The sequence below is a fragment of the Schistocerca serialis genome, chromosome 8 (assembly GCF_023864345.2).
Source record: "Schistocerca serialis cubense isolate TAMUIC-IGC-003099 chromosome 8, iqSchSeri2.2, whole genome shotgun sequence".
NCBI classification, from domain to species: domain Eukaryota; kingdom Metazoa; phylum Arthropoda; class Insecta; order Orthoptera; family Acrididae; genus Schistocerca; species Schistocerca serialis.
In genome coordinates this window covers 269,991,403-270,015,949 of record NC_064645.1, presented here as the reverse complement: position 1 = coordinate 270,015,949, position 24,547 = coordinate 269,991,403, and the positions used below count along the sequence as shown (strand labels likewise).

General features: G+C 42.2%; 1 protein-coding gene across 1 annotated transcript in view; it reads right to left on the bottom strand.

The window, feature by feature from the left end:
* Window positions 1–24,547, bottom strand: part of LOC126416607 (low-density lipoprotein receptor-related protein 1) — a 772,143-nt gene that overhangs the window by 346,903 nt on the left and 400,693 nt on the right. The window contains exons 3-5 of the mRNA XM_050084360.1: window positions 22,272–22,394; window positions 473–607; window positions 235–381 (exon numbers count right to left, since the gene is read on the bottom strand). Of these exons, the coding sequence (XP_049940317.1) occupies window positions 235–381; window positions 473–607; window positions 22,272–22,394 (405 nt within the window). The remainder of the gene's footprint in view (window positions 1–234; window positions 382–472; window positions 608–22,271; window positions 22,395–24,547) is intronic.

Here is a 24,547-nt window from a genome sequence, read left to right as displayed (position 1 = left end):
TGCAGTAGTTATGACTACCTGAAATCTCCTTCTTATAATGTAAATCTAGTGTTTTCGGGCTGCATTGTTTTTCTTGGTAGAATAATTTGAATATTTTTATGCAAAAGGAAGCGTCAGTTCAAACAATGTAATTAGTGTTAATAATAATAAAAATGGCAACAGCAGTAATAATAATAATAATAATAATAATAATAATAACAAAGTTCTGAATGGCCACAAATTAGCTTCACTTACGGTAAACATAATCTGGTTTGCAGAAGTCTCCTTCGTCTTTTCCATCTGGACACTCAGACGTGGAATTGCAAAGTGCTGACACTGGAAGGCATTCCACTGTGTCAGGACATCTAAATTCGTTCCAGAGGCATTTGTAATTCACATGACCTGTAAAATTTAACTACAGTTATCAAAAGTGTCCATGAACCAACATTAATATTCTGAAGAGTGTACATTTGATGTGGATTTCATCACTTACACCTTTCAAGGTCTTCATCCGAAGCATCATCCTCTGGACTTCCACAGTCAATCTCGCCATCACATAGCCATGCTAAAGGGATGCACAGCTTGGATTTTGTGCACTGGAATGACTGCGGCCTGCAGGTTTTTTGTTCTGAAAGGAATATGTTAAAATTGTTAATAAATACATGCATATTCAATTTACATTCATTGTATGGGGTCAGTCTGGAGTGATGGGGTGGGGGTGGGGGGGGAGGGGGGGAGGGGGGGGGGGAATTTGCATCTTACTTCTTTTCTGGGAAACTGTATTCACATCTACTCAAAATATTTTTCTTCAAGGTGAATGCACTACTGGAACTTCTCAAACAGCCTAGTGAAGACTCTGCAATGTGCTTTCTTTGTGAAAGCTCAGAGGAAAACACAACTGCTTCCAATGCTTATAAATGACTCATTGCGCTTTGAAAGGAGCAAGAAATCACAATGCCATGCAAGGACACCCAAATAATAGTTAGTAAGGGGAGGGCAGGAGGGCGCTAGTCCTGGGGTAGGGAGTATTTTTAATATTTTGGAAGACAAATGGTGACTTCCAAGTACCCATAAAAAAGTTCAATTTCTAACTCTGTTAAAAACTGCCTAATACCAACTTTTAAATCATTTTCTCAAAAGAAGAACACCTTATTACACTATATGTTTTTCCTTTCCCTGAGAGCTAGGGGGCTGTGATTCCTCCTTGCCCCTGGGTACAGGCGCCCTTGAAGCAGTCCTCAAGAAATTCTTGTGTTTTGGCAATCCTACAAGTAGGCACACGATTATTTTTGTCAGCACCATCTGAGTTATTCCAAAGAGGTTCAAAAGACATAAAAAACTTAAATACACAGTTCTGAAGTTCCACAGTAATCACTGTATTTAAGTTTTTAATATTTATATTCCTCCAAGTACTGACAGAATATTCCACAAACATTACAAAAACACAATCTTTAGCCCATCATTCTACAGATACCATCTCCAAGTTTGGCTGTGCTTACGTATCCACTTCAGCGAAAAAAAAGTACAGTGCCTTTTTTCTTACACTCTTTACTCTCTCCACTTCTACATGACAAATAACTTTAACAGAGAGTTAGATGAATACCATTACATCTCTGGACCATATTGACAAAAGGAAAGTCATAGTTTTAACCACTATTAACAACAACATTACCACAGATGAAGCGCTACCTTGTCCTAGCATAGGATGGGAAATGGAACTGGCCATGGTTTTGTTGGAGAAAACATTCACCTGAAGTGATTCCTGAAAACCACGTGTAATTTACATACAGATGCTGTACATGGATTTGAACCTTATTCCTCCGAAATATAAAACCAGTGTCTTACAAGCTTTCTGAGAATTTAACTTGACTTGGGTCACACTGGTACATCTACATCTTTGATGCATTGGTGAACATTAATTTGGATACGTGAGGAAAAATGTTGAATATGGGATCCAGTGAGGTTTGGTACTAGGCATACTCCTATTCTTGACACACCAGAGAGAGCCAGGTGAATAGCAAAACAGGATAATAACTAGTTCACAGCAAGCAGTTTAATCTTAATCTTACAAAAACTAATTTTATGCATGCAAAACTAAAACGACTTCCATGGACAACATGTAGTGGTCAATGTGCAGACACAAAATGACAACTCATGTGTGAAGTTCCAAGCAATCGAGATGGATATCAAACTAAGGCAGCACATGGATAAGTTAACCAAAAAGCCTGTTTTTGTCTGATTTCCACTTAGAAAATGGTGTTATTGTGTTGTCCAGCAGACAGGGTTCATAGCATACTTTCACTGGCTGCTGCTTGAAAGCATAATCTTCTGGGAGAATGCAGCTGAAGTCAAGAAAATATTAGATCTCCAGAAGCATGCACTAAGAATATTACGAAAAAATTAAAACCAAACACCTGGAAGAAGCCTTTTCAAGGACCCTGAGATCCCTACACTGACATGCTAATATTGAATCACAACACTCAAACAGTGGATATTGAATCTGACTAGGTCAAGGAAAATTAAATAAGCACGATAATCCCCACCTTAAAAAACAAACACTCAGCTGCTTGGGATGGTATGTCAAGTGCTGTAGTTCAAAAATACATAAAACAAATAGTTAAACAACATCAAAGACTCATTTATGCATTTACTGTCTACGTACTTAACAAACTGCAAGTAGTCTACTAAACTTTCATGCAGAACAGATAATTCCCAGTCTTCTAGACTTTGAGGCATTACAGTCAGTTGCAATGAAAGGTGTAACTGAAGCAACCATATATCTTCTACATCAAGGACTACACGCTAACATCAGTAAATCCCAGCTAACAACATTTCAAACAACTGGCTCTTATCAGGCTGAAATCAGCAGTATACATTGTGTTGAATCATAGAAACAGATAACATTAAATTTTTTTGTGTCCACCTGGACAAAAATCTTCACTGGGTAAACCACATTAACTCTGTATGTGAGACAATCAGCAGTAGCTTGTACATTATAAGCCAACTGGCAAAAATAGTTCCAAGTCAAACTTTAAAAATGGTCTACTATGGAACAATTTACCCATTTCTTAATTATGGAATTGAACTGTGGGGCTGTGTGGCAGACCTGTACCTGAACAGAATATTAGTACAACAGAAGACAGTTACTATGTTAATGCATAGACTGAGATCCACTCAATCCTGTAATGAAACCTTAGGTCAACATAAATCATTAACAATTTATTATTTATGCTGCTATAAACTTATTACATTTGTTGGGAATAGTAAAAACAAAGAAAATAAATGTAGTGGTACACACAATTATGATACTACAAGTAAGGGTAAGTACTTCAGGCAGAGGACAAAACTAAAAATAACTGACAACAGCCTCTATATTAATGGGTAGACCTGGTTCAATAAGCTCCCACATACTCTAAAAACTTGTGAAGCAAAGCTATTCCACAAGGAGTTAAACGCTTTCCTTGTAAATAGGCGTTTGTATTCACTCAGTTAATTCTAAGTTACATGTTCCCTGTTGCAACACATAATATACTTACAATACTAAGATAAATATATGTACAAGTACTACATGTAACTACCGAGCAAGGTGGTGCAGTGGTTAACACACTGAACTTGCTTTCGGGAGGACAATGGTACAATCTTGCATCCGGCCATCCTGATTTAGGTTTTCCGTGATTTCTTGAAATCACTTCAGGCAAATGCCGGGATGGTTACTTTGGAAGGGCACGGCTGACTTCCTTCCCTAATCCAATGAGTTGATGACCTTGCTGTTTTGTTTCTTCCACCAAATCAACCCCAACCAACTATCAGTTTAATAAGTCACAGCTGCAAAATACTAACGCGAATTCTTTACAGACGAATGGAAAAACTGGTAGAAGCTGAACTCAGGGAAGATCAGTTTGGATTCTTGTAGAAATGTTGGAACACGTGAGGCAATACTGACCCTACGACTTATCTTAGAAGAAAGATTAAGGAAAGGCAAACCTACGTTTCTAGCATTTGACAATGTTGACTAGAATACTCTCTTTCAAATTCTGCAGGTGGCAGGGGTAAAATACAGGGAGCAAAAGGCTATTTACAATTTGTACAGAAACTAGATGGCAGTTATAAGAGTCGAGGGGCATGAAAGGGAAGCAACGGTTGGGAAGGGAGTGAGACAGGGTTGTAGCCTTTCCCCGATGCTATTCAATTTGTATATTGAGCAAGCAGTAAAGGAAACAAAAGAAAAATTCGGAGTAGGTATTAAAATCCATGGAGAAGAAATAAAAACTTTGAGGTTCGCCGATGACATTGTAATTCTGTCAGAGACAGCAAAGGACTTGGAAGAGCAGTTGAACGGAATGGACAGTATCTTGAAAGGAGGGTATAAAATGAACATCAACAAAAGCAAAACGAGGATAATGGGATGTAGTCGAATTAAATCGGGTGATGCTGAGGGAATTAGATTCGGAAATGAGATAATTAAAGTAGTAAAGGAGTTTTGCTATTTGGGGAGCAAAATAACTGATGACGGTCGAAGTACAGAGGATATAAAATCTGGACTGGCAATGACAGGGAAAGTGTTTCTGAAGAAGAGAAATTTGTTAACATCAAGTATAGATTTAAGTGTCAGGCAATCGTTTCCGAAAGTATTTGTATGGAGTGTAGCCATGTATGGAAGTGAAATGTGGATGATAAATACTTTAGACAAGAAGAGAATAGAAGCTTTCGAAATGTGGTGCTACAGAAGAATGCTGAAGATTAGATGGGTAGATCACATAACTAATGAGGAGGTATTGAATAGAATTGGGGAGAAGAGGAGTTTGTGGCACAACTTGACTAGAAGAAGGGATCGGTTGGTAGGACATGTTCTGAGGCATCAAGGGATCACCAATTTGGTACTGGAGGGTAGTGTAGAGGGCAAAAATCGTAGAGGGAGACCAAGAGATGAATACACTAAGTAGATTCAGAAGGATGTAGGCTGCAGTAGGTACTGGGAGATGAAGAAGCTTGCACAGAATAGGGTAGCATGGAGAGCTGCATCAAACCAGTCTCAGGACTGAAGCCCACAGCAATAACAACAGTAAGAATATTAACAGGAATCCAAAATACATTTCACAAAACATTCACCTATTAAAATCACTGCAATAGTAGAGATTACAAGTGTGCAAGGACAAACTGTGGCACGGAATGGAAATGTCAAACTAAACCCAACAATAATGCACCTCCTTCACTGGAGAAATAAATTCTGTATGCATTTTCTCAATCATAATTCATATACTGAGAAAAACAAACACATAATAACAATCACACAAATAAATTTTGCCACTAATTTCATTCAGTAAATTTACAATACTGTAAAAGCAGTAACTTTAATTATAATTAAGAGATCCTTAGTGGCAACAGCACATTAAAGTAAGGTAACTATTACAATCCAATAGTTACCTTCAATTACATTCCCAATATACCTAAACCTTAAAAGCAATGTTCCTTATGCTTAACTTAATAAATTATTAATGTCAGAATCAAATAAGTAGCATAACACAAATAACCACAAACAGCATCACTGATATTTTGCAGTCAGTATGTCTGCACAGCACAGGCTGTTTGTAAGTGCTTCAATGAACTTCATGTTGACATTGTTCCCAGTTTGTTCATTCAGTGTACAAACTGCATCAGTATACTCACAAATGGTTGGTCATAAACATTTCCACAACTTGGGTTGTTGACTCAGTAACATGATACCACACAGAAGCAATCACATAAATGAAGGCTTTGCAATTCACAAATTTGAAAAGTGTTAGTACACCATATTCCTCTTGCAGTTATTCGACATGCTTACTCAGCAGTTTGTCTCTTAATCTTTTCCTGAGCTCCTTGGTTCACTGGCTGCAATAATGCCATTTATTAGGAATATAACCTATTGTCCATTAATGAACTTTAGCTTTCTGGCTATCACCAGCATTATTATTTGAACTCTTACTTTATTATGAGTAGATGTGTAATATATCTTCGGTGTGATGTACACTATATGAAACAATGTTGTGTCTACATATGTTCTCATACCATATTTTGATCCCTGCCATATTATGTCGTACACCACATTGAATGGATTAATAAGGATACAATGCAATACCAGTACAGTACGTTGGATAACAGATATTTCACTTTGGCGCCATCAGCCATTGTTACTCCATCATATGGCAAACTTTCTTTTAGAAATTCTTTTACACTTCGTCACAAGGACCAGTTTTAAAAAAGTAAACAGTCTATCCACACATTATTTTGCGAGTTGTAAGACACTAACAAGGAGTGATGATTCAATTGCTTTTAAAGCACTTTGATTTTTTGATTTCCCTATTAAAAAAAGGGGGATTTTGTAATTTCCCAGACACTTAATAGCAAGTCAGTGTTGAGATTCTATTCTTATTACATACTTTTGCAGGATTATAATTTGGAACTTCGTGTCTTATTGGGTGGCGTCTGATAATAAAGGCTTCGTGGGCGTTTTAAACTTGTCTAAGGAAATGGACAGGAAATGAACATTTCGATTTCTTTTTCCAGCAGCTACTGTCTCGCCCGAAAGGCTTTCACTATATTAGTTAGTGACAATTGATAAACCGAACATCAATCTCCATGTTTTCACAAAACCAGACGAAAAGGATATCATTTAGGGAATCATTCTTTGCTGTTTCGGTTGCCCTGCGGCTTTCTAAAGTTTTCTGACACAACTTTGAAACAAAAGTCTTCAGTTTTTTTCGGTTATTCTTCCAGTCTGACACGGTCAAAGTTCCCGAGACCAAATCCAACATCACTGTTTTCTGCAAATCTCCTTTACTCATCCTACGCAGTGCATGTAATTTTTCGCCCATGGGCAGTACCACCTTCTTTCCCTCGGATGTTATTTTACATCTGCAACAAATGGAGACAATACTGTATTTTCCCACTGAACATTAAACTCGTCTTTCTCTCGGATGACATTTTACATTTGCAACAAACGGAGGCAATATAGTATTTTACCATTAAACTTTAACTCGTTAACTGACACTGTGTCATCATCCATGTATGGCAATTGGCTGCCTCTAAATTTAATGATTGTCGTCTACTTATTGATGCCTTTTGTTACTCCTAGAGTATCTAATTAATACAGTGTAGATACTGAACAAAAATAAATAAATAAATAAAACGATCTGGATAAATAGGAGAGACTTACTAATGGAGCTAGATAAGCGAGATTCCCCATGTTTTTACTGACAGCTACTTTTTTGTAAGCCTGAATCTTTTGAATGGTCAACCTGAGTCAGCAATAGAAGACTGGTGTTACCACAATATTTCCCAAAGTTACTTACGGAAGAGGGTATAATATTATACACAGGATGAAGGGAAATTCGCGCACTCGGGCTTCGCAGCGCAATCCTCACATGCCAGTGATAAAAAAATGTCTATCACAAAATTTCGTCCGGCGAGTACATCCGGCAGAAAAAGGACGTTAAAGAGTGGCAATCTGGCAACACTGTAACCACATGTATGGTAGCTACCTCTGTCAGCATACAGTCTTCGTGCTGTACAGTTGGCGCAATAAATAGCGTTTTGGTTAGCATGCAGCTAGTCGATGGTTCGATTTCGGGTTGAGGCCATTGTTTTTTGTTTGGTAAATGTAGTGCAGGTGGTGCGGTATCTGGCATCTTAACCGTCAACAGTGATCGCAGCGGGTCCTCTAGAAAAAGCTTGCACTTACATACTACAATCGTAGATATGGAAGATTGGTCAGCTTTGAAAGAAGCCCTTTTCATGTCATCGAATTTCACAAGTACCTCATCCACTAGATGCGAAACCTGTTTTCTTTGTATGGTCCCAGAGATTAGTAGCAACTATTTTCTTGCCTCGTTCAGGTCCATACATTTCGTTAGGGCCTTACGTTACCAACAGGACTACCAATGTGCTTTGCGAATAATGTCCAAACTCGGTTACTATTTGTATGTGTTGTCACACCATGGTCCCATGCCTTTCAACACTGAATCTGGTTCAAAAATGGTTCAAATGGCTCTGAGCACTATGGGACTTAACTGCTGTGGTCATCAGTCCCCTAGAACTTAGAACTACTTAAACCTAACTAACCTAAGGACATCACACACATCCATGCCCGAGGCAGGATTCGAACCTGCGACCGTAGCGGTCGTGCGGTTCCAGACTGTAGCGCCTTTAACCGCTCGGCCACTCCGGCCGGCACTGAATCTGGTAACCGCATGCTGTTTAGTACGTATTTCAATGCGTTATTATTATTATTCTAACGGCGGGATTGTGGAAACATCACGTCTGTTACCGTTAGGGACACAGAATGTACTTCGAAACAGAACATTTCACAATAGGCGATGTCGGCATGAATCGTGCAGAACAATATCTGTCGGAGGAGTAATGCGCATTACATGGACCATGCGCATCTTTAGCATCTCGAAATTGATATTTTTTTGTAGTTATTCTGTCCTATGACAGGTCATTTGCTTCAACAGTCTATTTCTTATTTGTATAACCACGTATTTGTTACGTTCAGAGTTACAAAATGTTGTAAATTTAGGATACATGTGACGTTAGAAACGGCGTATATTACCGTGTGAAATGTCAGAATGATATTAGCTAATAAAAAAAGCGCCCAAACCCAGGATCGAATCCACGACCTCCTGCATGCGAACCCAAAACTTGAGAAGTGGTACCAACTGAATGGATAGGTCAGGAAAGCTGTGCGGCTTCGAACGTGGGTAGTCATTGGATGTCACTAAAGTAACAAATCCATTAGGGAAATGTCAACCTTTCTACAGTGCCCAAGTCGACTGTTATGATTGTGAAATGGAAACGCGGAAGACTGTGAGTTGCAAACGCCAGGTAGACCTTGTGACTGACGGGCAGAGATCGCCAAGCATTGTGGAAGGTGCTTGTAACAGTCGCACGAGAGCAGCGGAAGTAATCATTCATGCGTTCCAAAGTGCTACCAGCTGTCCAGTTAGCACAATGATTGTGCGTAGAAAGTTAAAAAAATGAGGTACAATGGTCGAACAGTTACTCATAAACCACACATTTCTGTAGTCCAGGGATTCCCAAACTTTTCCTGAGACGGAAATCGTGGTACTTTGATGGAACACCTCTTTTATTTTGAAGTTCACTATAACTTTAAAAAACGAGAAAAACTTGTTTCTTTCAGTGATTACTTCAATTTTAAACCACAACCAGTAACACTGAAATCAGAATAAAATTTTAAAAATGTTTAAAAAATTAGAGAATATGTCAAAAAAGAAACGACATTATTGCTTTTTGTGGAGCACTTACTCACTTCCCGCAGAACGCCCTGTTGTAGTCAGAGCTCAGTGACGCTTGAGGTGTCGCAAAGAGCGATGCGATAGGACAGTGGATGACTGGAAACTAATGATCTGGAGTAATGGAAGGGTTTGGGTTTGATGAATGCCAGTGGAACGTTATCTACCACCAGGTGTAGTGCCTACAGCGAAGTACGGAGAAGGTGGTATTACAGTACGGGAGTGTCTTTCGTGGTTAGAATGCGGTCCCCTACTTGCGCTCAAGAAAACACAAAATATCCAAGAAAAAGGATATGAACATTTTACCGCACTGTGTACTGCGTACAGTACGTGAACAGTTCAGAGACGATGACTGACTGTAAACGATGACTTATTGTATCAGCATAACAATGGACCCTGTTACGTAGCAGCATCCGTGGGGCAATGATATGTAACATTCCTGAAATGGTCTGGCCTGCCCAGAGTGCTGACCTGAATCCAATGGAACACCTTCGTGGTTTTTATTTATTTATTGTTCCGTGGGACCAAATTAAGGAGAAGTCTCCATGCTCATGGAACGAGTCAATACATGAAATTATAACACGATTGAAGAAACAGATAAAATGAAATATAAGAAACATATTCAGGCGACAAGTCGTAAGTTTAAATAAAGAAAATCAACAATGTAACACTGGAATTTGCTTAATTTTTTAGCTCTTCCAGGAGCCCCTCGATAGAATAGAAGGAGTGAGCCATGAGGAGGCCGGCCGAAGTGGCCGTGCGGTTAAAGGCGCTGCAGTCTGGAACCGCAAGACCGCTACGGTCGCAGGTTCGAATCCTGCCTCGGGCATGGATGTTTGTGATGTCCTTAGGTTAGTTAGGTTTAACTAGTTCTAAGTTCTAGGGGACTAATGACCTCAGAAGTTGAGTCCCATAGTGCTCAGAGCCATTTGAACCATTTTTTTGAGCCATGAGGAAACTCTTCAGTTCTTGTGGTAGCTTATTGAAAATGGATGCAGCAGAATACTGCACTCCTTTCCGCACAAGAGTCAAGGAAGTGCATTCCACATGCAGATTTGATTTCTGCCTAGTATTAACAGAGTGAAAGCTGCTAACTCTTGGGAATAAGCTAATATTGCTAACAACAAACGACATTAAAGAAAATATATATTGTGAGTGCAATGTCAAAATTCCCACACTATTGAATAGGAGTCGACAAGAGGTTTTCGAACTTACACCACACATAGCTCGAACAGTCCGTTTTTGAGCCAAAAATACCCTTTTTGAATCAGAAGAATTACCCCAAAAAATAATACCATATGGCATAAGCGTATGAAAATATGCGAAGTAGACTACTTTTCGTGTTGAAATGTCACGTATTTCAGATACTGTTCTAATGGTAAATAAAGCAGCGTTTAGTTTCTGAACAAGATCATGAACATGGGCTTTCCACAACAGTTTACTCTCTATCCGAACCCCTAGGAACTTGAACTGTTCCGTCTCGCTTATAATATGCCCATTCTGTCTGATCAAAATATCAGTTCTTGTTGAATTGTTAGTTAGAAACTGTAAAAACTGAGTCTTACTGTGATTTAGCATCAAATTATTTTCCACAAGCCACGAACTTATTTCATGAACTACGTTATTTGATAATGTTTCAATATTACACACAAGATCCTTCACTACCAAGCTGGTGTCATCAGCAAACAGAAATATTTTTGAATCACCTTATTGAGTTAGAAGGTCGACTTCGCTCCAGACCGCAGCGTAAAATATTGCTACTCTCTCTGGTTTCGGCTCTTAAGGAAGAATGTCTAACATTCTTCCACAGACTTTTAGATACCCTAGTGAAAGAGTACAGAGCAGATTTCAAGCCGTTATACACGCGAAGGGTGACGCACCCCATACGAAAGTCCACTAACAGGTGTTCGGATACTTTTGATCGGACAGTGTATGTATTACCGGCACAGCGAACTGGTTACCTGGCCAGTGGGCCAGCAACGTCGTTTTTGCGCCTGAGGAGCATGGTGGGGAGATAATGGTAGCATACAGAGAAGGCTTTTGACAATGTGGACTGGAATACTCTCTTTCAAATTCTGAAGGTGGCAGGGGTAAAATACAGGGAGCGAAAGGCTATTTACAATTTGTACAGAAACCAGATGGCAGTTATAAGAGTCGAGGGACATGAAAGGGAAGCAGTGGTTGGGAAGGGAGTGAGACAGGGTTGTAGCCTCTCCCCGATGTTATTCAATCTGTATATTGAGCAAGCAGTGAAGGAAACAAAAGAAAAATTCGGAGTAGGTATTAAAATCCATGGAGAAGTAATAAAAACTTTGAGGTTCGCCAATGACATTGTAATTCTGTCAGAGACAGCAAAGGACTTGGAAGAGCAGTTGAATGGAATGGATAGTGTCTTGAAAGGGGGGTATAAGATGAACATCAACAAGAAGCAAAACGAGGATAATGGAATGTAGTCGAATTAAGTCGGGTGATGCTGAGGGAATTAGATTAGGAAAAGAGACACTTAAAGTAGTAAAGGAATTTTGCTATTTGGGGAGCAAAATAACTGATGATGGTCGAAGTAGAGAGGATATGAAATGTAGACTGGCAATGGCCAAGAAAGCGTTTCTGAAGAAGAGAAATTTGTTAACATCGAGTATAGATTTAAATGTCAGGAAGTCATTTCTGAAAGTATTTGTATGGAGTGTAGCCATGTATGGAAGTGAAACATGGACGATAAATGGTTTCGACAAGAAGAGAATGGAAGCTTTTGAATTGTGGTGCTACAGAAGAATGCTGAAGATTAGATGGGTAGATCACATAACTAATGAGGAAGTATTGAATAGGATTGGGTAGAAGAGAAGTTTGTGGCACAACTTGACCAGAAGAACGGATCGGTTGGTAGGACATGTGTTGAGGTATCGAGGGATCACCAATTTATTATTGGAGGGCAGCGTGGAGGGTAAAAATCGTAGAGGGAGACCAAGAGATGAATACACTAAGCAGATTCAGAAGGATGTAGGTTGCAGTAGGTACTGGGAGATGAAGAAGCTTGCACAGGCTAGAGTAGCATGGAGAGCTGCATCAAACTAGTCTCAGGACTGAAGACCACAACAACAACAACATACCAGTACTTTCCGAGTGAAGCGCTGTTACACAGTAGACATCTGTATGCGCCACTGAGTGACGTGTTCATTTAGAACCAGAACAAAAACAGAATGTACACTACATCTCACCTCGGTTACTAACGAAGCTTCACTGTCAGTATCCGCAAAGCTACGACGGGCGTTTAGTAACTAATGCAACACTTTTTTTTCTGAAAGCAGACAGTTTTTATTCAGAATTCCATTAGGCCATATTTTCGCTACTCTTTTGGCAACAAAATCCTATTTTTCAACATAATCTCCTTTCTTTGCGACGGCCTTACGAGCCCTTACTGGGAGGGCCAATATGCCCGCATGATACCACTCTGCCGGTCGAGTCAACGTTTTGCAACAGCCTCTCAATCACACACGTACTGTTTCCCGCAGAGCGCATCCTTCATTGGGCCAAACATATGGAAGTCGAAAGACGCGAGATCCGGGCTGTATGATGGATAAGGAAGAACAATCAAATTAATTTTGTGAGCTCCTCTCCCGTGCGCGCACTTTTGTGAAGCCCTTTTGCTGTCATGGAGGAAAAATTCGTTTGCTTTTTTGCGGCGAAGAGCGCGCTGAAGAGATGGGGAGAACGGGCTTGTTTGCGTGACCTTGTTGCGATGATGGCAGATGCCTCGCCCAACGACTCACCGTGCTTTTGTTCGCTGTCAGGTCTCTGAAGACATTCTGCAAGCGACTATCAGTACTGCAATGTTCTTGTTTCCCGCCAATGAAACTTAATGACAGCTCTCTGCTTGGAACGCACTCGGTTAGGCCGGTATTACACTATCAAATTTCTTTGTCAAAGATTTGATGAAAGAAATGATCTAATATTCCTCAAATATATTTGACGAAGATCTTTGACGTAGCGCTAGAAGGGGTATTACACTGTCATCATATTTTTCGTCAAAGTTCAAGATGGCTGACAACAACTTGTTATTAACCTCAGTAGTTGCACGTATCGCAATTGCAATGTGCGCGCATGCGGAAAAGAAATGGGAGAAAAAAAAAAGGAACCATACATACGAGGTTGACAGTCTTAAATTCCTGGGATTACAACTTGATAATAAATTCAGTTGGGAGGAGCACACCACAGAACTGCAGAAACGCTTTAACAAATCTGTATTTGCAATTCGAGTGTTGGCAGACATAGGCAACATAAAAATGAAAAAGGTTGCGTACTTTGCCTACTTTCATTCCATAATGTCATATGGTATAATATTTTTGGGTAACTCTTTGAGTCAAACAAAAGTTTTCAGAGTCCAAGTGTGTAATACGTATTATTTGTGGAGTAAATTCACGGATGTCCTACAGAAACCTCTTCAAAGAACTGGGTATACTAACTACTGCCTCTCAGTATATTTACTCCTTAATAAAATTTGTCCTAAATAATATATCTCTTTTTCCAACAAACAACTCAGTTCATACATACAATACCACGAACAAAAATGATCTGCACTTACTTTAGTTCAAAAAGGGGTCCACTACTCAGCAACACTCATCTTCAATAATTTGCCAGCAAACATAAAAATTTTAGTTATAAATAAAGATCAGTTTAAAAGGAGCCTGAAAGACTTACTAGTGGCCAACTCCTACTCCATTGACGAAATTTTTAATAGAAACAAATGATGTATTTATTCATACTATTAGTATTGTTATTTCCGCTTTAAAAAAATTGGCATGTTCCACATCCACGAGGATCTCCTCAGCACGGATCTATGGAACGAAAAACTAATCTAATCTGGGTAAAGCGACGACACGATAAAAGCATTCAACAAAACTTGTTACATGAGCTTACAGTGGATGGCGTCAAGTCGTAGATCAATTACTTAAGAATGGATGAGCATACATTTCTGTATGTGCTCAGTGAAGCGTATCTTTATATCACAAAGCACAATATTCACTGCTACATCTTCAGAAGACAGGCTCACTGTAGCACTCCGATTCCTTGCTACGGGAGAGGGTTATGTTAGGTTATGTTAGGTCAGGTCAGGTCTCCAATCTTCTTAATCTATTTTTGTATTCAGGGTGCCTCACGTTGTAAAGTGCCCCATCAGCTTCATACGTCTCTATTAATTTTGTAGTTGTCTGCACACACCAATTGTATTTACCGCCAATTATAAAAACACTACAGACGACAGAACGCTGCAGCGATGCTAGCGCTCCATGTGGTAACATGTCACATTGCAGTGAACAGAAGACAAGCGATTTCTTTGATCAAATCTACAGCGAGGCCCTAGATTTGATCAAATATTGGACGACATTTGACAAAGTTCCTATTACACCATCAAATATCTTTGACAAATATTTTTGACAAAGATATTTGACAAAGAAATTTGATAGTGTAATACCGGCCTTAGAGACGCAATTTTGAAGGCTGCATATGGCGTCGCCACCTATGAAACTATAGAGGCTGAAGCGGGAATATTCCAAGACGTCCCACAATACATTCCACAGTTTTCAACCGAAACTGGCCAAGAAAAAAATGTATTGTATTACTTATTGAACGCCCTAGTATCTTCCACGATGATGTCGCTATTTTTCACAGGCGTGTCTGTTTATTCGTCATCTGCTGTTTGAGTAGTGGATAATAATCCTGACTCTTTGTTAGAATCTATGCCGAGCCCCGAGGATCACGACACACCGCTTGGGGTGCTAAGTCGAGAGGGGCGCCACAACTGTATAATCTCTACACAGGATGTATCACAGTGAGTAGCAGCCGCTTGAGGGTGCGAGGCGTGCTCAAGTACAATATTTCTACACAATGCGTATCATAATTAGTAACAAAAACTGACATGGGTAAAAGCGTACGAGGCACAAGCTGTGATCAGGGGAGGGAGGGGGGGGGGGGGGAGGCGCCAACGATAAGTCGCATGTGTCGAAAAATAGTCTCGAACCAGCCCTGAATTTTGCTATACAGGGTGATCCATTTATCGTGACCGGGCCAAATATCTCACGAAATAAGCGTCAAACGAAAAAACTACAAAGGACGAAACTTGTCTAGCTTGAAGGGAGAAACCAGATGGCGCTATGGTTGGCCTGCTAGATGGCGTTGCCATAGGTCAAACGGATATCAACTGCGTTTTTTTTAAAATAGGAACCCCCATTTTTTATTACACATTCGTGTAGTACGTAAAGAAATATGAATGTTTTAGTTGGACCACTTTTTTCGCTTTGTGATAGATGGCGCTGTAATAGTCACAAACATATTGCTCACAATTTTAGACGAACAGTTGGTAACAGGTGGGTTGTTTAAATTAAAATACAGAACGTAGGTACGTTTGAACATTTTATTTCGGTTGTTCCAATGTGATACATGTACCTTTGTGAACTTATCATTTCTGAGAACGCACGCTGTTATAGCGTTATTACCTGTAAATACCACATTAATGCAATAAATGCTCAAAATGATGTCCGTCAACCTCAATGCATTTGGCAATACGAGTAACGACATTCCTCTCAACAGCGAGTAGTTCGCCTTCCGTAATGTTCGCACATGCATTGACAATGCGCTGACGCATGTTGTCAGGCGTTGTCGGTGGATCACGATAGCAAATATCCTTCAACTTTCCCCACAGAAAGAAATCCGGGGTCGTCAGCTCCGGTGAACGTGCGGGCCATGGTATGGTGCTTCGACGACCCATCCACCTGTCATGAAATATGCTATTCAATACCGCTTCAACCGCACGCGAGCTATGTGCCGGTCATCCATCATGTTGGAAGCACATGCCATTCTGTCATGCAGAGAAACATCTTGTATTAACATCGGTAGAACATTACCGCAATACCGCTTCAACCGCACGCGAGCTATGTGCCGGACATCCATCATGTTGGAAGTACATCGCCATTCTGTCATGCAGAGAAACATCTTGTAGTAACATCGGTAGAACATTGCGTACGAAATCAACATACATTGCACCATTTAGATTGTCATCTATAAAATGGGGGCCAATTGTCCTTCCTTCCATAATGCCGCACCATACATTAACCCGCCAAGGTTGCTGATTTTTTACTTGTCGCAGCCATCGTGGATTTTCCGTTGCCCAATAGTGCATATTATGCCGGTTTACCGCTGTTGGTGAATGACGCTTCGTCGCTAAATAGAACGCGTGCCAAAAATCTGTCATCGTCCCATAATTTCTCTTGTGCCCAGTGGCAGAACTGTACACGACGTTCAAAGTCGTCGCCATGCAATTTCTGGTGCATAGAACTATGGTACGGGTGCAATCGATGTTGATGTAGCATTCTCAACACCGACGTTTTTGGGATTCCCGATTCTCGCGCAATTTGTCTGCTACTGATGTGCGGAATAGCCGCGACAGCAGCTAAAACACCTACTTGGGCATCATCATTTGTTGCAGGTCGTGGTTGACGTTTCACATGTGGCTGAACACTTCCTGTTTCCTTAAATAACGTAACTATCCGGCGAACGGTCCGGATGATGATACCGAGCAGCATACATAGCACACGCCCGATGGGAATTTTGATCACAATAGCCATACATCAACACGATATCGACCTTTTCCGCAATTGGTAAACGGTCCATTTTAACACGGGTAATGTATCACGAAGCAAATACCCTCCGCACTGGTGGAATGTTACGTGATACCACGTACTTATACGTTTGTGACTATTACAGCGCCATTGCATGACTTGTATTCAAGGTCATCCATTTCACCTTCCGTCCCTAGGCCTGCCCATATACCTAATAATGGCTTCCAGTGTTAGATTACACTTGAACTTAAGAGGGGGTATAATGTTACACCTGAAGCTGTTGCACGATGTATATTCAAGGTCACCTCCCACCCGTCCCACAGGCTTGCCCACTCCCATGCATCTGTAGGTTTCATAGTGTGAGGGTCCAACTTGTGGTCATGTCTCGTGTTACTACAGGGCAAAGTAACCAGTGCTAGCTATATTGTAAAGGTTTTGATCCCTGTGCCCCTACCATTTCTTCGACAGGAAGATAATGTGCGTTTTCAGTAGGACAATGCACATCCATATACAGCAGCTGCGTCGAAACGTGCTTTTCATCGTGTATGACAACTGCCCCGGCTAATAAGATCGCCAAATCTCTTGTCAGTTAATAATGTATAGGACACGATGAAGCGGGAACTTACGAGTATTCTCCTGAGCCTGCACAAAACATTGTCGAATTGCAACAAAAGGTAAAAGGTCCTGGAACAATCTATCACATGATGCCATCCACCACATTTACAATCGTCTGTGTGCTAGAATGCATGCCTGCGTTGCTACCAGAAGAGGACGGGGCGGGGCTGCACTGTGTGCGACTGTTTAGGCAGTCTCTACTGTGACATATATGTTTCATTTGGTCTTAACTTATTGCTTTATATTTGTAGAATGATGAACTATTTGACGCACCACTTGAATAAAATTGGCCTGGTTCTTGAGGGTGTTCCATTTATTTCTGGCAGTGTATATAAAAGTATGCATGATGAAACATTTAACGTGGAAGTATTGTAGCAAAGGCAGATGACCTTCATTCGACCAACACCTGAGTCCTGTTCCTCAATTTTGGGAATAGAGGAGATCTAAAAATTACAATTTTAGAATTTTAAGACCTCCAAGATTAATTTCTGTGCATGCCGATGCCTGTACTGTATACAGTCTCCAGATATACACTACTGGCCATTAAAATTGCTACACCAAGAAGAAATGAAAATGATAAGCGGGTAATCATTGGACAAATATATTATACTAGAACTGACATGTGGTTGCATTTTCACGCAATGTGGGTGCATAGATCCTGAGAAATCAGAACAACCACCTCTGGCCGTAATAACGGCCTTGATAAGCCAGGGCATTGAGTCAAACAGACCTTGGATGGCGTGTACAGGTACAGCTGCCCATGCAGCTTCAACACGATACCACAGTTCATCAAGAGTAGTGACTGGCGTATTGTGACGAGCCAGTTGCTAGGCCACCATTGACCAGATATTTTCAATTGGTGAGAGATCTGGAGAATGTGCTGGCCAGGACAGCAGTCGAACATTTTCTGTATCCAGAAAGGGCCGTACAGGACCTGTAAAATGCGGTCGTGCATTATCCTGCTGAAATGTAGGGTTTCGCAGGGATCGAATGAAGGATAGAGCCACGAGTCGTAACACATCTGAAATGTAACGTCCAGTGTTCAAAGTGCCGTCAATGCGAACAAGAGGTGACCGAGACGTGTAACCAATGGCACCCCATACCATCACGTCGGGTGATATGCCAATATGGCGATGACGAATACACACTTCCAATGTGCGTTCACTGCGATGTCGCCAAACACGGATGCGATCATCATGATGCTGTACACAGAAACTGGATTCATCTGAAAAAATGACGTTTTGCCATTCGTGCACCCAGGTTCGCCGCTGAGTACACCATCGCAGGCGCTCCTGTCTGTGATGAAGCGTCAAGGGTAACAGCAGCCATGGTCTCCGTACCATGTCGGATGGAAGGAAGACAACGAAGAAATTCAGGGGCGGGCTGCTAGATTTGTTATCGGTAGCTTATGGAGATGCTTCGGGAACTCAAGCATGGACTCCATGCTGCTGCAAACGTCGTCGAACTGTTCGTGCAGATGGTTGTTGTCTTGCAAACGTCCCCATCTGTTGACTCAGGGATCGAGACGTGGCTGCACCATCCGTTACAGCCATGCGGTTAAGATGGTCGTCATCTCGACTGCTAGTGATACGAGGGCGTTGGGATCCAGCACGGCGTTCCGTATTATCCTCCTGAACCCACCGATTCCATATTCTGCTAACATCATTGGATCTCGACCAACGCGAGCAGCAATATCGCGATACGATAAACCGCAATCGCGATAGGCTACAATCCGACCTTTATCAAAGTCGGAAACGTGATGGTACGCATTTCTCCTCCTTGCACGAGGCATCACAACAACGTTTCACCAGGCAACGCCGCTCAACTGCTGTTTGTGTATGAGAAATCGGTTGGAAACTTTCCTCATGTCAACACGTTGTAGTGGTCGCGACCGGCGCCAACCTAGTGTGAATGCTCTGAAAAACTTATCATTTGCATATCACAGCACCTTCGTCCTGTCGGTCAAATTTCGTGTCTGAAGCACGTCATCTTCGTGGTGTACCAATTTTAATGGCCAGTAGTGTATTAATGTGACCACCTGTCAAAAGCCCCAGAACCACCTTTTGCAGTTTGAGCCACTGAAAGATATGCAGGAAGAAAGTCAATGAGGTTATGGAATGTACTGCCAGGAATGTGGAGCCATGCGACCTCCAGTACTACGGCCGGCTGCGCTAGGTTTCTTGGTTGAGGATCCAATAACGTGAGCCGGCCAACTGAGGCGATCCCACAGATTCTCGAATGGGTTTAAATACAGGAAGTTTGCTGGCCAGGAGAATCTCATCCTGGTGCTCTTCGAAGCACACACGTAAATGCCATTGTGCTGAGGAGGAACAAACTGCATGTAGGTGTGGGAATGGTGCCCAAGGACAGATGCATACTTGTCTTGATTCATTGTGCCTTCCTGAATGACGAGACCACCAAGAAAACAATTCCCAGAGCATAAGGTGCCTTCTTCCAGCCTGGATCCAAATGACGATTGCCGGCCTCTGTGGCCGAGTGGTTCTAGGCGCTTCAGTTCAGAACCGCGCTGCTGCTACGGTTGCAGGTTCAAATCCTGCCTCACGCATGGATGTGAGTGGTGTCCTTAGGTTAGTTAGGTTTAAGTAGTTCTAAGTTGTAGGTGACTGATGACCTCAGATGTTAAGTCCCATACCGCTCAGAGCCATTTGAACCATTTTTTTGTTTTCTGACGATTGTTACAGGGTGTTTGCTTTCACTCGTCTCACACCGTACCCGCCAACGGCTATTTGTCTGATGGAGCATTACACGTGATTAATCTGAAATGCCCAGCTGTCGCGACTCAGTGGACATCCAGTTGTGACACTGGCGAGTAAATTCTTCCTTCTTCGCTGACGTTCAAGTCAGCACGGGTACACGAAATAGGCTTCTGCTGTAGAGGCCCATACGAAGCAACGTTCACTGAATGGTCGTTCAGGAGGCACTGTTGGTAGATGCTTGGTTCACGCAGGTGGTCAATTGCTCTACAGTTGCACGTCTATTCGCCTGCACAAATGTCTGCAGTCGTCGTTCATCCCTGTCCGTGATGCACCACAGCTGACTCAACGTCGGTTTTGGATAGCGCCATTTTGCGGTGCACGGTATAATTTAACTACAACACTTTATAACATTAGCCATACCAGAAATGCTTCCACCCTTGTCCCAAATGCCAATGATCATAGCGCCATTTTGCGGTGCACGGTATAATTTAACCCCAACAGTTTATAACATTAGCCGCTCCAGAAATGCATCCACCCCTATCCCAAAAGCCAATGATCATAGCGCCATTTTGCGGTGCACGGTATAATTTAACCACAACAAAAAAAAAAAAATTTCAAATGTGTGTGAAATCTTATGGGACTTAACTGCTAAGGTTATCAGTCCCTAAGCTTACACACTACTTAACCTAAATTATCCTAAGGACAAACACACACACCCAAGCCCTAGGGAGGACTCGAACCTCTGCCGCGATCAGCCACACAGTCCACGACTGCAGCGCCTTAGACCGCTCGGCTAATCCCACGCGGCTTAACCACAACAGTTTATAACATTATCCGTTCCAGAAATGCTTCCACCCTTGTCCCAAATGCCAATGATTATAGTGCCATTTTCCGGTGCAAGGTATAATTTAACCCCAACAGTTTATAACATTATCCGTTCCAGAAATGCATCCACCCTTGTCCCAAATGCCAATGATCATAGCGCCATTTTGCAGTGCACGGTATAATTTAACCCCAACAGTTTATAACATTATCCGTTCCAGAAATGCTTCCACCCTTGTCCCAAATGCCAATGATCATAGCGCCATTTTGTGGTGCACGGTATAATTTAACCACAACAGTTTATAACATTAGCCATACCAGAAATGCTTCCACCCTTGTCCCAAATGTCAATGATCATAGCGCCATTTTGCGGTGCATGGTATAATTTAACCACAACAGTTTATAACATTAGCCATTCCAGAAATGCTTCCACCCTTGTCCCAAATGCCAATGATCATAGCGCCATTTTGTGGTGCACGATATAATTTAACCACAACCGTTTATAACAGTAGCCATACCAGAAATGCTTCCACCCTTGTCCCAAATGTCAATGATCATAGCGCCATTTTGCGGTGCACGGTATAATTTAACCACAACAGTTTATAACATTAGCCATTCCAGAAATGCTTCCACCCTTGTCCCAAATGCCAATGATCATAGCGCCATTTTGTGGTGCACGGTATAATTTAACCACAACCGTTTATAACATTAGCCGTTCCAGAAATGCTTCCACCCTTGTGCCAAATGCCGATGATCACACCCTTGAACGTCTGATAAATCGCTTCGTTTTTGCCTTACAACAACGATTACACTCGACATAAAGGTTTTCTGGGTATGGTACCGCGTCATAATGTATAAAACTACTGCTGCTAGAGAAAAACCAACGTTTCGGCTAGCAGACCATTAGACCCAGATGAAGGCCGCTCAACCGTGGCCGAAACGTTGGTTTTCTCCAGCAGCAGTAGTTTTATACATTATGACGCGGTACCATACCCAGAAAAGTTTTATGTCGACTGACTCTGGCCGCAGAAGCCAACGCAATTATAGCGATTACGCTGTTTTTTGCATCCCCCAGAGATGTCTCCACTGACAGTGCTGTCGCCTGCCACCTATGAATGTGTCGTTGACGTCGAACATTGGCGTGGTCACATTAGTGTGCCTGCACCGTGTATGACAGTTGCACATCTGAGCTCTGCGGCTTCCTCGCTACTGGCAAGTCGTTACAAGTAGACAGAACTTACGGCACTCTGGTGGCTCGTCGGAGCCGTCAGCGCAGTCCGGATAGTCGTCGCAGTGCCACCTGCCCGGGATGCACGCGCCGTACTCGCACTGGAACATTCCCGGCGCGCAGCTCTTCGGCGATGCTGCAACAAAGAAGAGGTGGCGGCTCAGAACGCGATGCACCGGCTGTTGAAGGGCTGGAAGACAACGGGACCTGCTACCAACGATAACATCGCTGGTGAGGTAGAGAATGTACGCAATGCATAGAGAAAGGCATGTACCGGGTGATCAAAAAGTCAGTATAAATTTGAAACCTGAATAAATCATGGAATAATGTAAAGGGCTATTACAAATGATTGAAGCGATTTCATAAATTCACTGTAGCTCCACTCATTGGCATATGGTCACGACACACTACAGATACGTAGAAAAACTCAAAGTTTTGTTCGGCTGAAGCCGCACTTCAGGTCTCTGCCGAGCGCATTGAGACAAAATGGCGACAGGAGCCGAGAAAGCGTATGTCGTGCTTGAAATGCACTCACATCAGTCAGTCATAACAGTGCAACGACACTTCAGGACGAAGTTCAACAAAGATCCACCAACTGCTAACTCCATTCGGCGATGGTATGCGCAGTTTAAAGCTTCTGGATGCCTCTGTAAGGGGAAATCAACGGGTCGGCCTGCAGTGAGCGAAGAAACGGTTGAACGCGTGCGGGCAAGTTTCGCGCGTAGCCGCGGAAGTCGACGAATAAAGCAAGCAAGGAGCTAAACGTACCACAGCCGACGGTTTGGAAAATCTTACGGAAAAGGCTAAAGCAGAAGCATTTCATAAACAGGAGATTGGAAAACCGATGGATCGGTCGTGGTGGAGATCATGATCAACAATTCATGTCATGGCCTCCACGCTCTCCCGACTTAACCCCATGCGATTTCTTTCTGTGAGGTTATGTGAAAGATTCAGTGTTTAAACCTCCTCTACCAAGAAACGTGCCAGAACTGCGAGCTCGCATCAACGATGCTTTCGAACTCATTGATGGGGACATGCTGCGGCCGGCCGAAGTGGCCGTGCGGTTAAAGGCGCTGCAGTCTGGAACCGCAAGACCGCTACGGTCGCAGGTTCGAATCCTGCCTCGGGCATGGATGTTTGTGATGTCCTTAGGTTAGTTAGGTTTAACTAGTTCTAAGTTCTAGGGGACCAATGACCTCAGCAGTTGAGTCCCATAGTGCTCAGAGCCATTTGACATGCTGCGCCGAGTGTGGGAGGAACTTGATTGTTTGCTTGATGTCTGCCGAATCACTAAAGGGGCACATATCGAACATTTGTGAATGCCTAAAAAAACTTTTTGAGTTTTTGTATGCGTGTGCAAAGCATTGTGAAAATATCTCAAATAATAAAGTTATTGTAGAGCTGTGAAATCGCTTCAATCATTTGTAATAACCCTGTAGATAGAGAGGTAGAAATTGACACACATGCTTGGAATGACATGGGGTTTTATTAGAACCAAAAAAATACTAAAGTTCAAAAAACTTCCGACAGATGGCGCTTCATCTGATTAGAACAGCAATAATTAGCAAAACAAAGTAAGAAAAAGCAAAGATGATGTTCATTACGGGAAATGCTCAATATGTCCACCATCATTACTCAACAATAACTATATTCGAGGAATAATGTTGTGAACAGCACTGTAAAGCATGTACGGAGTTATGGTGAGTCATTGGCGTCGGATGTTTTCTTTCAGCATCCCTAGAGATGTCGGTCGATTACGATACACTTGCGACTTCAGGTAACTCCAAAGCCAATAATCGCACGGACTGAGCTCTGGGGACCTGGGAGGCCAAGTATGACGAAAGTGGCGGCTCAGCACACGATCATCACCAAACGACGCGCGCAAGACATCTTTCACGCGTCTAGCAATATGGGGTGGAGCGCCGTCCTGCATAAACATCGTACGTTCCAGCAGGTGTTTATCAGCCAGGCTGGGGATGATGCGATTCTGTAACATATCGGCGTACCTCTCACCCGTCACAGTAGCAGTTACAAAACCAGAATCACGCATTTCCTCGAAGAAAAAAGGCCCGATAACGGTAGATGTGGTAAATCCGACCCACACCGTGACTTTCTCGTCGTGCAATGGAATTTCCACGACAGTTCTAGGATTTTCGGTAGCCCAAATTCTGCAGTTGTGGGCGTTAACAGACCCTCGGAGCGCGAAATGAGCTTCGTCGGTCCACAACACATTACTCAACCAGTCGTCATCTTTCGCCATCTTTTGAAACGCCCACACCGCAAATGCCC